The following is a 13260-nucleotide window of genomic DNA, read 5'->3' as shown; positions in this document are numbered from 1 at the left end:
TGTTTAGCTAAGAAATGATATTATTGACTCTATTGTTTCAGTCCGTAGTGATACTCAGACTGCAGGTAATAAGGGAGTGTTCCCAGCTCTTCAGTTGTCTGCCTGTCTCTTGAAGGGAGTTGTGGGGATGCCCCTAGTCAATCACAGCCTTTGATGCTGGGAGAAAAAGGAGGAACTGTGCTTAAATTCTTTCATATGACTGGGTGCTCTGTGGAACAACGCTATCATGCTATAGGGTTTGTAAGCCAAAACCCAGGAGATCATTATTTTCACACTGCGACAGAGCTCACACTAAAGTGCAGGGCACTGGTGCTTGTTATTTCTTGTCACTTGGGTGCCATGAGTAGGACCTTTTGAAGGATGTTAGAGACTACATGATGAGATACACACTGACTGTGTGGGCTTGATCATAGCAGATGAACAGAATACCTCTTATGCTTTTTTATCATCTGACTTGTGGGAGATATGCCATTAAATGTGGCTCAACCCTCTCAGTTTCCTGTAAAACTCTTGGTAGAATAATACAATAAGGCAAGTATGGGCTCAGAGTAGGGTCAAAAAGATTTTGCACCAACTTGATTTTCCCATGCAGATTTATTTTACAGATTTGCAAAGGCTGAGTTACAACTACAAACTCTTTACACGCTCAACATCTTTTTCACCCTAACAGGAGCCCATAGGAAGTGACATAGTGTCAGCTAATATACAAAGATTTTGACCACTGCAGATGAGAACAGTTAAAACAAGTTCTAGGATTCAGAAAACGTACCATCTTAACATCAGTATGTGTGACAGATATACAATAAAAAGAATAGCACTAAACTTTTTAAGTGGGGTGTTTGTTCAAAAGGTTGATACCCACTTAAAATTCTGCACTTTAGAGGCTCTAAGAAAATAATGCACAATCATTGTACAACTGGCAACTCGAGTCAGCTCAGCTTTTTATCCATTTACTCCTTTACTGAAAACAAACAGCCTTTATTGAGATGCCTTTTAATGATGACCTCCGTTTGCTTGTTTTGCAACTGTATTTATCTCCAGTGACTGTAGAACAAGATGCACTTGCTGTCTGCGAGTCAGAGAGGGGAGGAAAAAATATTTCTCTCACCCATTAATAATTCAACCCTCCTGATTAGAGGAATTGATTTCCTTATTAGGAATATTCCATTCACACTGCATTGACGGATTAATTCAGCTCATCTGTCAACAGCTAATTGATTCAGTAAATTAAGACCAGTCTGTTATCGATCAGCTATTTGTTATGTTAGCCATAATGAATGTGTTACTGAGCCACTGACTAATGGAACCTCCAGTTCTTTAAACGCAGCCATCAAGACATGTTGGTGAAGGCATAAACAAAATTTCAGGACACATATGACACATTCCTAACATAAGACACAGGATTTGATCCTTATAAAGAGTGGATTGATCATTTTAATCATTAATTCACCACCTTATTCCATTCAGTATTCATGAGAATTACAGGCACAAATGGTCACAGTTTCAATGTTTAAAGATCTCTGCTGGGTGCAAATGTATTCTAGTTTTTTTCTCTGTCTCTGGGATGAGGGTGGACAGTTGAAATTCAGTAAATTAGATTAATAAACAATGAGTTTATATTGTGATCTCAACAACTATTTGCACAGTGTTTTGACTCAGAGTCTTATTTGCGGGTTGTCAGTTTTCATTTGAAGGTGTTTTCATCCATATTGGAGAAACTCTTCTTGTATTTGCTCCTGTTCCATCAGTGCAAAGCATATTTGAACAGAAAAATATTTCTTCACCAAACAAACCAATGCATTGGTAAAAATCTTAACGTGTGCTAAGTAAAAGACTTCAATGATGGCACACGCTGTCTGCAGCCTTTTTCCATTTCAGTGTGTCTTGACATTTGTATCATGATAGTTCAGCAGTGACTGTGCTTGGCTTTAAATTGCTCCAGAACAGGGTAAACAGAGTGAATGGGTGGGTTAACAACTACATATGTGGTGTCAAAGAAACATTGCTCTCTTTCTCATCAGTCCATGTTCCTCTTAATAATTGTACACTGTCAAGATTTTTATCAAACAAGTTCCATGTAGCTATAAAGAAAAACTTAAACTTAAACTTAAAGTAAAACAAAAAGAAATAAACTGAGAAATGATATGCAGCTAATACCTAAATCAATAAAATGTTGGCACCGTGAAAAAAATCTAATGTCATTAGCTTGTGTGTTTGATTTGTAAGAAATGGAATTACAGTCTGCGATTCTGTCAGTCTGTTATTATTTTCTTGCACTTTCAATGTTGCTTTTCTTAACCAATATAATGCCACACTTAAGCTTAATTTTACTTCTTGCCCTGACACAGACCTGTTAATTGTGTTGCAGTGATGCAAACAATGGTACTAATATCATATTGTTGTGTCACTAAAAAGAAAATACACAGATGCTTTGTGTTGTTGATTGCAGCATAGCAGAATTATAGAGATGCAAGTGATAGCTTTGAATCAAAAAGAGAACATGCTTTTTCAAAATGCTGATAAACTCTCATGTACCTGGTACCATGACAGAAATCCTGACCTCCAGGAATGTGTGATCGCTGATCCAAAAGAAGCATTTATCTTGTCATTTTTCATTCTTGAATAGATATTTTTTAATCAAGTTAAAATTAAAAGATGATACCCAGGAGACACTGATAGGCTGCATGTGCAGGAAAGGGCTCCTCAATCCATCACTCTCACTCTCTCCTTCTCTGTCTTTATCTCTCCCTTATCCCCCCTCATTTGTTCTCCCTCTATTTTCTTTCCAGAGCACATTTAAGTTCAAGTCAGAGAGTGATATCCACTTAGCAGAGCATCACAAACTGGTGCTGTACGATGGCAAGTTGGCCAGCTCCATCGCCTTCACCTATAATGCCAAGGCCACTGACGCCCAGCTCTGCCTGGAGTCCTCACCTAAAGAAAATCCCTCCATCTTTGTGCACTCACCGCACGCCCTTATGCTCCAGGTCAGTTACTTAAATCAAAGCCATCTGTAACGCTGTGCGCACTATTTCAGGTTTGGATTCATTCATTTGTGTTGCACTGAATCCTTATATAGGTGTATTTAATGGGTTTTGTATTATCCTCACAGGATGTAAAAGCCACAGTGACTCACTCCATCCACAGTGCCATCCACTCCATCGGTGGGATCCAGGTGCTCTTTCCCCTCTTCGCTCAGCTGGACTATCATCAGCTTAATGACAGCCAAGTGGAAACCACCGTATGGTAAGAAGCAGAAATAACGTTACTGTACAAGACAATTTCAACTTAACATCTGGGTCGATGCCTTACGCATGAAATGAAGGTGACAAAAGCTCACTTTGGTGTTATTGGGAATTTGACTACTTTTTAATCCTTTAATCCTGAACCCTCTTAGACCTGTTTATGAGGCTGTCTTTGTTAAGGCTAAAGCAATATTAATGACTTTTTAAAGTTGCACTAGGGTAGATTTTTCTTTAAATATATTTATCTGTATTATCAGCCACAATGAAAGTGGGCCTGCCACTGAAGCATCTAATCTCTCCATATTGGGATACCATAGAGATATGTTGTTAATTATTATCACTCTTTTGGTGGTGTTGTCTTTACAGGCAGTAAATCTCAATGCACAAAAAGAGAAATCATTAAAAAAGAAAGGCTTGAAATCCACAGGGAGCTAGTGCTTTGCTAAAGCTGACGCAAAATACAGTTGGGAATGAGGACCGCTGAGTTTGCAGATGTCATGTTAAATAACAGCTTGGTGATAAAGACTCAATATCCAGGGTGTAGAGTAGGCGTCCTCTGGACAACAGTGTGGCGAAATGGTGTTACACAAGTATTTTTAAGCATTATATACTGAGGTGCATTGCTACCAGTATATCTCTAATAAGCCACTGCCTGCTTATAACCAGCCCTGGTCAATCTGTAGTCCAGGTTTCACTATTATCTCTACTCCCTGCCTCAGACTCCTTTCGTCCCTTCATACCTAGCTGGTCAGTCCAAGGCTTCCCCACTGTGCCCTGAATGGAGTCTGAGCTCTGCTCTAATCCTGTGTTAGTCAATGACGGCAGTACTACTAGATAGTCACAGGACTGGCCACATAGCAGCACAAACCCCTGATGCCCACAGCTCTCTGCCTCTGTATTTTCCTCTCATCTTCGCTCTCTGTCCTTCTTTCCCTCTCAGTAGCATGTTGAGGGTCTTCCCTTCACAGTATGTAACTCTCCCCAACACTTGCCTTGGCTTATAGACTGAGTCCTTCTAAAGCCTGATGGTCTGAGGAGTTCAAAGTTTCTGCCACAATTATCTCTCCGCAGTGCCTGTGGATCTTCTGTGGCTGTTCTCAGCAGCACCCTCGGACAGTGATTTAAAAGGAATCCCTTTTAGTAAAACCTCTTTTCTCATGTAACTCTTTGCCACCTTGAATTACAAACACTGGTGATTTAACATCAGTCACTACTCCTCTGCCAAATTGAAACGAAGCTTTTCTTGCAAGTAAAGGATCAGAGGCTAAACCATGAGCACACAGAGCTGACTGTCAACCAGTTCTGTATGTGTTCTCTCTGGCTCAGTTATGGCTAAGTTGGAGCAGTATGAAGAATGAGCAACTGCAAACTGATGAGGTAGACAGACACACAAAAGAGTGAGGTTAATGCTGAACTGAATGAGTTTGTATGCATGTAATGTATATGCAATGTATGGGCAAGCCTGCGCAAGAGTGATTGAGTCTTTGTGATTGTAGCACTAGAGTAGAGGCCACTAGAGAATGTAACGCAAAGGCGATTAAGAAGTGTCACCAGGCACCACTGTCACTTAGCCAAAGGCTTCAACTTAGAAGCTGTGCAACAAAGAAAAAATTGCCTTCTGTGCACCGCCTCATCCCTTGAACTCCTTCCCCCACCTCACACATACATACACACCCTGTTACAACTTGCCCTTCCAGACCACTCTCTGTCTCCAGAGAGCTCAGCGAGCCAACCTTTTCTTCTGAATTGAAGAGGGATGAAAGTGGTGAGCTAGAGTTCCCAGCTGATTGCTGACATCCTCTGAAAATGACCTTGTGTTTTGTCCCCCCCTCATGCTGCTGTACTTGATAGAATAACTCTCTCACCACCTGATGAGTGTGTGACTAGATGTGTATTTTATCCCTGTGTGAGATGTTGTATCTTCTTGTTTTTGCAGTGCCACTCTCCTGGCCTTTCTGGTTGAGCTGCTCAAGAACTCTGTGGCCATGCAGGAGCAGATGCTGGGAGGAAAGGGCTTTTTGGTGATTGGATACCTGCTGGAGAAGGTATAGCAGAGTCTCTATAACATTGCAACTGTTTGCCAAACACAGTGACACATTGGTTTTCAGGAACTTGCCATTTTAAAATTAACCCATTTCACTTCACCCATATGAATACTGTCTTGTTTACGCACTGGAAGGCAAATGGATATATCCAACTCATCATTTCCTCTTGAATGAAATGATATATGGGACTGATACACAGATGTGCAGTTCACAGGTTTTTCACTGAAAACCCATCTGCTTTTGAAACTTCTTTCACGCTTCTATCAAGATGCACTGTATCTTGTCTGTATACTCCAAGCCTTGTCAAAGTGTGATCCTCCATTGCCTGTAGCAGAGTCCTGAATGTGTCTTTGAACTGAATAGCTCTAAAAGAACAACACCACAAGACTACATGTCTTCCCCTTCCACCCGCGGTTTCTCTCTCTTTCTGCATCAGTCTCTATTTACCCATTTTGAGATGCAGATCTAGCAGCTTGCTGGCCTCCCCAGAGTGCTGCCTCTTTTGGAGCACTGAGAAATGACACCACTTTGTCACTCAGTGACTTGCCTGCCTACTGGCTTCAGCTGCTGTTAACTAACAGCCAGACAGAGCCGGCACCTGAGAGCTGCTGTTTTTTTCTTGCTTCCTTCCCGCTGCCAGGTTTCACACTTCCACATATCGCACCATCTGTTCCTGATCTGTTTATGCCACACCTTCCCTTCTCCCTGTGCCTTCATTTTTCTCTCCTGCCCTCACCAAGTTGCCACATGGGCAGATAACAGGTGCCAGGAGCAGTAAGGCTCCTTGTCAAAGTGAAATTCTCTCAAAGTCAAGCATCCACAACTTGCCCCAATTTTTTAGATTCAGGACTTGACATAATGACTAAATGGATCAATTTGTCACCTATGCTAGCATGCTAACCTGCTGAACACAGGAAACCTAGTGATCCTTTACCTAAGCCTACATAGAAGGGAACTGATAAAACTGTATTTTACTTTGTTTTATTTATAATAAAGTTATTTATGATATAGTAATTGTAATGCATGCAACATTTAAACAGAAAGTAGAAACAATAGAAATATCTAATAAATAAATCCACACACAAATAAATGCACTACAATTTTTAAAAGAGTTCTTCCACACATCTTTCTATTTTGTCAAACTTCTTTAGCCTCCTTGTCTTAATCATCAACTCAATTAGGTACCACTGATGTGCTCCTGCATGGCCGCGGGCCAACTTTAATGTCAAATTAGTGACTTCAGATTTCAAAAAGCAAACAGTTGCTTAATAGTGAGTTGTATTAGGCTGCACACAAATTATAACCTTTTTTAAAAAAAAAAAAAATCTCTGTTGCTGATCTCTTTTACATTTTACAGATGTTTCTACCTAAAAGGTCATTCAACCTGAAAGGACCCACCTTTCTGACAGAGTTACAAATGAGGTCCTTCTCCTTGTGACATTTAGGTTTTTCTACCTGTGGGTATCGCAGTTAGAAATTTCCTCAGCAGTTACCGCAGGGGTTTGCTCTCCATAATGCTGTCAATATCGGGAAGCAGGATACACTCACTGCAGAATAGGCTTGGTGATATGATTGTTGTTTCACATGTCTTTGTGCATCTTTCTACAGTCATCACGTGTACACATCACCAGGGCTGTATTAGAGCAGTTCCTCTCCTTTGCAAAGTATCTGGACGGTTTGACACATGGGGCACCGCTGCTGAAGCAGCTGTGTGACCACATCCTGTTCAATGCTGCCATCTGGATCCACACCCCTGCCAAGGTAAGCTCCTGCAGGTAACTCATCCCATGAAGGGGCAGGTGTCTTTGCGTGTGATCAAGCTGAAGTGGTTGCATGTCAGGAACTTTCAACCACAGGCGGCTTTAGTTATTTTAGTCATTATTTTTGTAAATACATGAACTGGAATTGTAAATTTCTCACCTGTCTGTGTTTCAGAGGAAATTGTGCATCTTGTTAAGTATGTATCACACTGGTTTCCTTTCTGGTGACATTCTCACTGGCAGCAAGTGTTTCTGTAGGTCATAATAATAAAAGTAGTGGTGAAATATTGTAGATTGAAAAATTAAAAAGCCCTAATTTTTCTGACACTGCAACTCCAAATGCAAAACTATGTTGAATCTGACAGTTGAGTCATCAAATTAAAGAGTAGTTTCACCCCTTTACAGTCTGTATTTAGGATCCTAACTGAGAACTGACATTCTCCAAATTGTTGCCAAGTGTCTGAGGAGTCTTAAGTGAAGTGGAACAGAGCACATGCAGCAGATACAGAATATTCTCACATTTCTAACATATCAAATGGTTGCAGAGTTCATCACTTTCTTCAACTTTCCTGTCCTCAACCCTAACCAAGTTTGTTATATGAGCTTGGGTTTTTTTCTCCCTCCTTTTAAAATAATGACCCATGAAAAGACAGGATGAGGTATATCAAAGGAGCTGAGTTTGTGTGGCAAATACATTTGCCTCAGGATTGCTGCTGGTGGGGCCAAGCCATGAATAAATAAAAGGAGGAAATAAATACAAAAGTGTCTGGAGGCTTGCCTGTGACACTCCTCCAAAATAGAGCGTGGAGAAAAAGGCAGAAAAAAATGAGAGAAATACTGAGGTAATGAAGTGGGTTAGAGCACTTTTAGCGACATCAGGACAGAAAGCTAGGCGGGCTCCTTCCCTTAGGACATGCCTCAAAGTCCACATTTTCTCTGTCCCCATCCTCAAGCTGCACAGGGTACAGAGAGCCAGCTACATGAATGATGGGAGCATGCAATATGCATTAATTACATGGGCTCACTGACCTTGTCCTAGTAGACAAATACGATTTTATGAATGCATTGTACTTTTCTGCTCTCATGGAAATTACATTACCAACAACGTGGTGCTCAGTTATCTCCAGTGTTTAATTTCAGTAGCCTCAAACCATATCACATCATGCTCACATCATAACCACACGGCTGCCTTTCATCATGGCTCACATTTGACTCATTAATATCCTATAATTTATGACATATGGGAAAAAGCACTCAGTATTTAGTGCTGGATTGACCGTGGTGGGATTAAGAATTCATGTCAGGTCTGTTTCTAATTACAGAGGACATGCTAATCATCACTGAACAGAGTAGTGCTGCAGCAATTATGAAATTGAGTAATATAGGGTCAATGGCCATCCTTACCACACACCTGCAAGGATGATAGGCTCAGCTAGTGCTATCCTCCATGGTAAAATGTCTTGGTTAATCTAAAAAGGTATGAGGTTCAGGGGATTAAGCTGTCATTGTATGTACTTAAAAAGTATACTTACACTGTGCAGTTAATAACATGAGGACATGTATATGTGTGTGTTCCCACTCCAGGTACAGCTCTCCCTCTACACATACCTTTCTGCTGAGTTCATTGGCACGGCAACCATCTATAATACAATTCGTCGAGTGGGCACAGTGCTTCAGCTCATGCATACACTAAAGTACTACTACTGGGCCATCAACCCTGCAGACAGCAGCGGCATCATGCCAAAGGGTCTAGGTAAGCATATTTAGCATTTTTTTTTCAGTGCAAATCAAACTAAGTTTATTTGCTTTTTTTGCTGTGAAATATGATTTGATCTGATTTGGTTTGTTTTTTATATGAAGTGTTTCCCATCCATCTGAAGGCTCATCCAAGTGAAGCTCAGTGTTTTGGAAGGGAAATCACTGGGAGTGAACCAATCACAATCACTGTGTGCAGTCACAAGCCTGTTATCAAAGTGTCTTCCTGAAATGGCAGCAGCTCCCCCACATTTGAAATGACTCATCTTCACATGGAAGTGCTTGCCTCTCAGCTGTTAGGACCGTGGCCATCACTGGAGATGACAGTGTGGCAGACAAGTCACATCAATACTGTCATCTCTCTAGGGTGCTTGGTGTGGGTGTTAGGCCTCTGAAACCTGGGCCAGTGGTATGACTGGCATCCACAGTCTATGAAACAACAGTCCGTCACAAAGCAGGCTGTGCTGGAAGTGAAAGTGTCCTTGAACTGTCATTTCCTTTTTGCTCTCCATTATTCTGTGTGTCGTAGTATATGGTTTTATAACAGTTCTGAGTGCTCAGTTTATGCTGCACCAAGGGCTAATGAAATCTGCTTCCTGAAGGTTACAGCTTGTATTGTGACAATCTTGATGTAATGCTAGTCACACTAGTTTTATTTGTCTCTGCGAGGATTGTTAGGAGCACTGATCATTTCTGTCACACGTGACCTTCATATTTATTATTAACACATGAAAAGAACATTCTCATTCTCATTTCAGTCAGATTTATACTGCAGCATTTAAGTCTATATATATGCCACATCAGAGCACTTGGCCTACATTCTCGATGTATTAGGACTGAGTTATCCTAATTGATTTCCTTCTAACAGCGGTAGTGACCTCAAGACTGAGGTTAGCTGGGACAAAAGGGGCACTCATCTGTAAGTTAGGTCACTCCACGAGCCCTTCAATCTCACTTTTCCTAGATTCAATTTGTTCCTTATCCCATCTACTCACACTGTGCAGTGTCTTTATCCCTTCTTATGCTGTGCAATGGAACTTTACAAGACTTAATAAGTGATGAAACTGAACCTATCTAGAGCTCATGTTCTAGGGCATAGCACTATATTTAGCTTGGGCATCAGAGGAACTTTTCTCATGACTTAATTTCTATCATGTTCACTAGTTTGGACATTTTTTAGTTTCAGTTTTTTTTTTTTTGCTTTTACCACTGTTGAGCCGGAAATCACCTTTTTGGGAAATCTGTTTCTGTGTAGCCTCAAGCAGTTAGTTAGTATAGTTCCTAGTTACCAGACCAAGTAGCTTTCTAAATAGTTTTAAATCAGAGATGTCATCACGGGTTGTAAAAACACAGAAATCATACACAGGGTATGCAACAGTGTACTTGAAGTTTCTCTTCTGTAGTTCCTTGAGTCTATGCTATACTGGTGAATCTCTTCACACAAAATACGTGGGAAAAATGTTAGTACTGTCAGTGTGCTGTGTAGGGGTGGATGTATTCATTGTTGGTGCCAGGTGAAGGCAGGGTCACTGGGTGACTGATGTCTGGCTATGTAATACACTCTTGCTCTTGGGACATGTATAATCACCTCTCTGTTAAGTGTGGGAACTGGAACTAGTGCAGAAGGTAGAACAGGATTCAGGATCGGATCTTGTTTTTTTTTTTTTCCTTTTTGCTAATGAGGTCGTTCTCTTAGTTCTGGAGCAAATCATCCAGCACATGCTGGGGTAGTTTTAGCTGAGTGTGAAGTTGTTGGGATGAAAATCATTACCATATCTGAGGCCAACGTTCACTGTAAAAAAAAGGCAGATTTGCCACCTTTGGGTTGTGAGCAGTTCAAGAATTGTGCATATCTACATGTTGGACTATACTTCATATTTGTTCACCACCCGCCTCCAATGAACTTGCTATGTTAGCCTTCCCTATATGTCGAATTTTCAAGTAGTGCTATAAATATGGTGCTGATTGTTGTTGAATCTCTGCTAGATTGTAATGGGCTGAGAAAATGGCAGAGTTTGTGGGGAAGGCATATCTCGAAATGGATCACCTTCTTGCTGTAGGTAATTTTCAGTGTGGGTCTGGTTCCATTGATCTGGACTTGATTTGGCAGGGGAGTTTTTCTCTCTGTCCTTCCAAACTGAGAAATGACCAAAACAAAGACACATATGAAAAGGGAGAGAGCCAAGCAGATAATGAAGTGTTCAATTATAGGACACAGAGAGGACATTTAAAATGGAGCTCCTCCAGCTACTCACTCCTTTTCTGGAAGTGCCTTTTCTTTTGATTCCTCAGGTCTTAATAGAGAGTGCTATCAAATTAAAGCCATGTATCATTCGGTTATACACGGAATTACTGCAGGCACTTACAGACAGATGCCCATTGCTCAGCTTCTCTCAGCCTGTGACATGTACCTGCAAGACAACACATAATCTGTCTCAATCGCTATCACTCTCCTTTTGTCTCCCTCTCCACCCTGCCTCTGTTTTATGAACTAATGAGGAATGAGATGGGAAGCAAAGCTGGCTGGCCAGTCACCACGTTCACTTCGAGATGATTCTGTCTTGTTTCCATTATTGGAGAAATCACCAGTGACAGACAGGTAGAGGCACTTCAAACAAATAATCTGATCAAGTCTTGTGGGTGAATTGATTTTTGTGCGTGCCTTCTTTCTGATGAATTAATTTCATGTAAGACACAAATTACTGATTGCAAGGAGGTCAGGGAACGGTTTGGCACATGCTTCCTCCTCTTCCAGCGCTGCCTTGCTTCAGATTTACACATTTACACCTGGGAGATCCATCAGAACAGAAGGAGGTGAGGTGGTGCATTAGAAAGATGGGTCTCACCTTTTCACTTTTAATGTTTATTCTCTCGTGTTTGCCCTGTGTGTGTGTGTGTGTGTGTGTGTGTGTGTGTGGTCATTGTGAAGGTCAGCATACTGAAGGTACAGGGCAGGTTAAGCAGGCAAAGCACATTAGTCACTACTTGAGAAGAATTTTGTAAAGCAGTTATTGCATACTTTGGTATGTTTTAGTGTTTTATTTATTTTGTTTATATTAAAGCATTATAAGTAGTGAAATATAATTATAGATATAATTATTCTTGTTTTCTATTTAAACATTTGCACAAGTATACAGGGTGCATACGATTGTGTTCCCTGTGTCTTTATTATCTTAAGTCATAAAATGAAAAGAGATACCTGCATTAATCACATAGACATAAATTGTTTTTCAATAAACTCTTTCTCCTTGTGCCCTTGGGATTCAGGAAGTGAAGCAATCTGTGATTAAGAAAAAGGAGATGTGCAGAGCTGCTGAGCATAATTGGTTGTGAATAACTTGGATGCAGTGGCTGCGGTAATAATGTTCTTATCATCCCTTCCATGTCAGGGTCTGTCCCTGCACTGGGTTTTCCTCTCTCACTCTATTAATCAGTGTCGGGATGCAGTAGCACTTGCCATCCCCCTGCAACCTCAGAGAGCCTCATCATTGATTACATTGACTGGTGGCTGCTGGAGCAGCAGGATGGTCAGGTGTCTGCTGCTGTTGTATCTGTCATCATGGCACTGTCCCCATTTCAAAGGAACATGTGTCCAGCCAAAGTGGAGGTTCGGGTTTATAAAGGCGGAGGCGGAAGAGAAGAGAGACAGTGGGTGAAGAGACAATTTCCCTGAAAGGCTGTGCTGTTGTATTTGGCCCAGTTACTGTTATTTAATACTTCTGCAAATGCGAAACATTGTGTGACTCACATACCAGGTTTTACCGCCAAAACGGAGCCTTTGTGGTACAGTGAGAGTGCTGCTAATCTTAAGAGGATTCATGTTTGTTTGTTGTAAGTGGTAATGTATGCCAGATCTTGTATTTTCTGATGTGTCTGACTGAATAGCTGTGTGTTGTATTGATCTGCCTGTTGCAGCAGCCCATTAGTCTGCCTACTCAGTGTACGTGCAAATACTTTTTGGTTAAAAGCAAAAGATCTCGGCATATCAAATAGGATCTGATGGTGTCAAAATTAATTCTTGAATCAACCAAACCAATATGGCAGCAGCAGCTCTGTGATGAGACAGTTAGTCAATGCTTTCTGTCATATTCTGTCATTTTTCTTTATTTGCACGACATACATGCACCTGCCGACAGCGTTCAGCCCATCAAAGGTGGAATGAGACTTGTGACAAGGATAGATTACAATGTGAGGCAACTTCAGAGTGCCAAAGTGACCTTAAGTTGGCAGAGGCATTCTGGGTAGTTTTAATGAGATGTTGGCCAGTGTGATGGGCAGGTGTGAGTGTGGTGACCTTGGGCTGGCTGCCTGGGCACTATGTTGTGGCCAAGGCTACCTGGGATACTCACAGACTTTGGATGCAGCATAAATGACAAATAAATTTGTGTTGAATGATCGTTCCTGAAGCTAAAGGATGCTATGCATATAAACTATATTAATTGTTAATGTAAAAGT

General features: G+C 41.1%; 1 protein-coding gene across 5 annotated transcripts in view; it reads left to right on the top strand.

Annotated features, from left to right (window-relative positions):
• nbeab (neurobeachin b) overlaps window positions 1-13260 on the top strand; it is a 190647-nt gene that overhangs the window by 60608 nt on the left and 116779 nt on the right. For all 5 annotated transcript variants that reach the window (XM_071496175.1, XM_071496174.1, XM_071496173.1 and 2 more), the window contains 5 exons: window positions 2790-2987; window positions 3113-3246; window positions 5182-5290; window positions 6899-7051; window positions 8635-8803. In XM_071496175.1, coding sequence (XP_071352276.1) covers window positions 2790-2987; window positions 3113-3246; window positions 5182-5290; window positions 6899-7051; window positions 8635-8803 — 763 coding nt within the window. The remainder of the gene's footprint in view (window positions 1-2789; window positions 2988-3112; window positions 3247-5181; window positions 5291-6898; window positions 7052-8634; window positions 8804-13260) is intronic.

The sequence above is a fragment of the Trachinotus anak genome, unplaced genomic scaffold (assembly GCF_046630095.1).
Source record: "Trachinotus anak isolate AG129_WGS33_773 ecotype Australia unplaced genomic scaffold, CSIRO_AGI_Tana_v1 ptg000014l, whole genome shotgun sequence".
NCBI lineage: Eukaryota > Metazoa > Chordata > Actinopteri > Carangiformes > Carangidae > Trachinotus > Trachinotus anak.
This window is presented reverse-complemented; position numbering and strand designations above follow the sequence as displayed.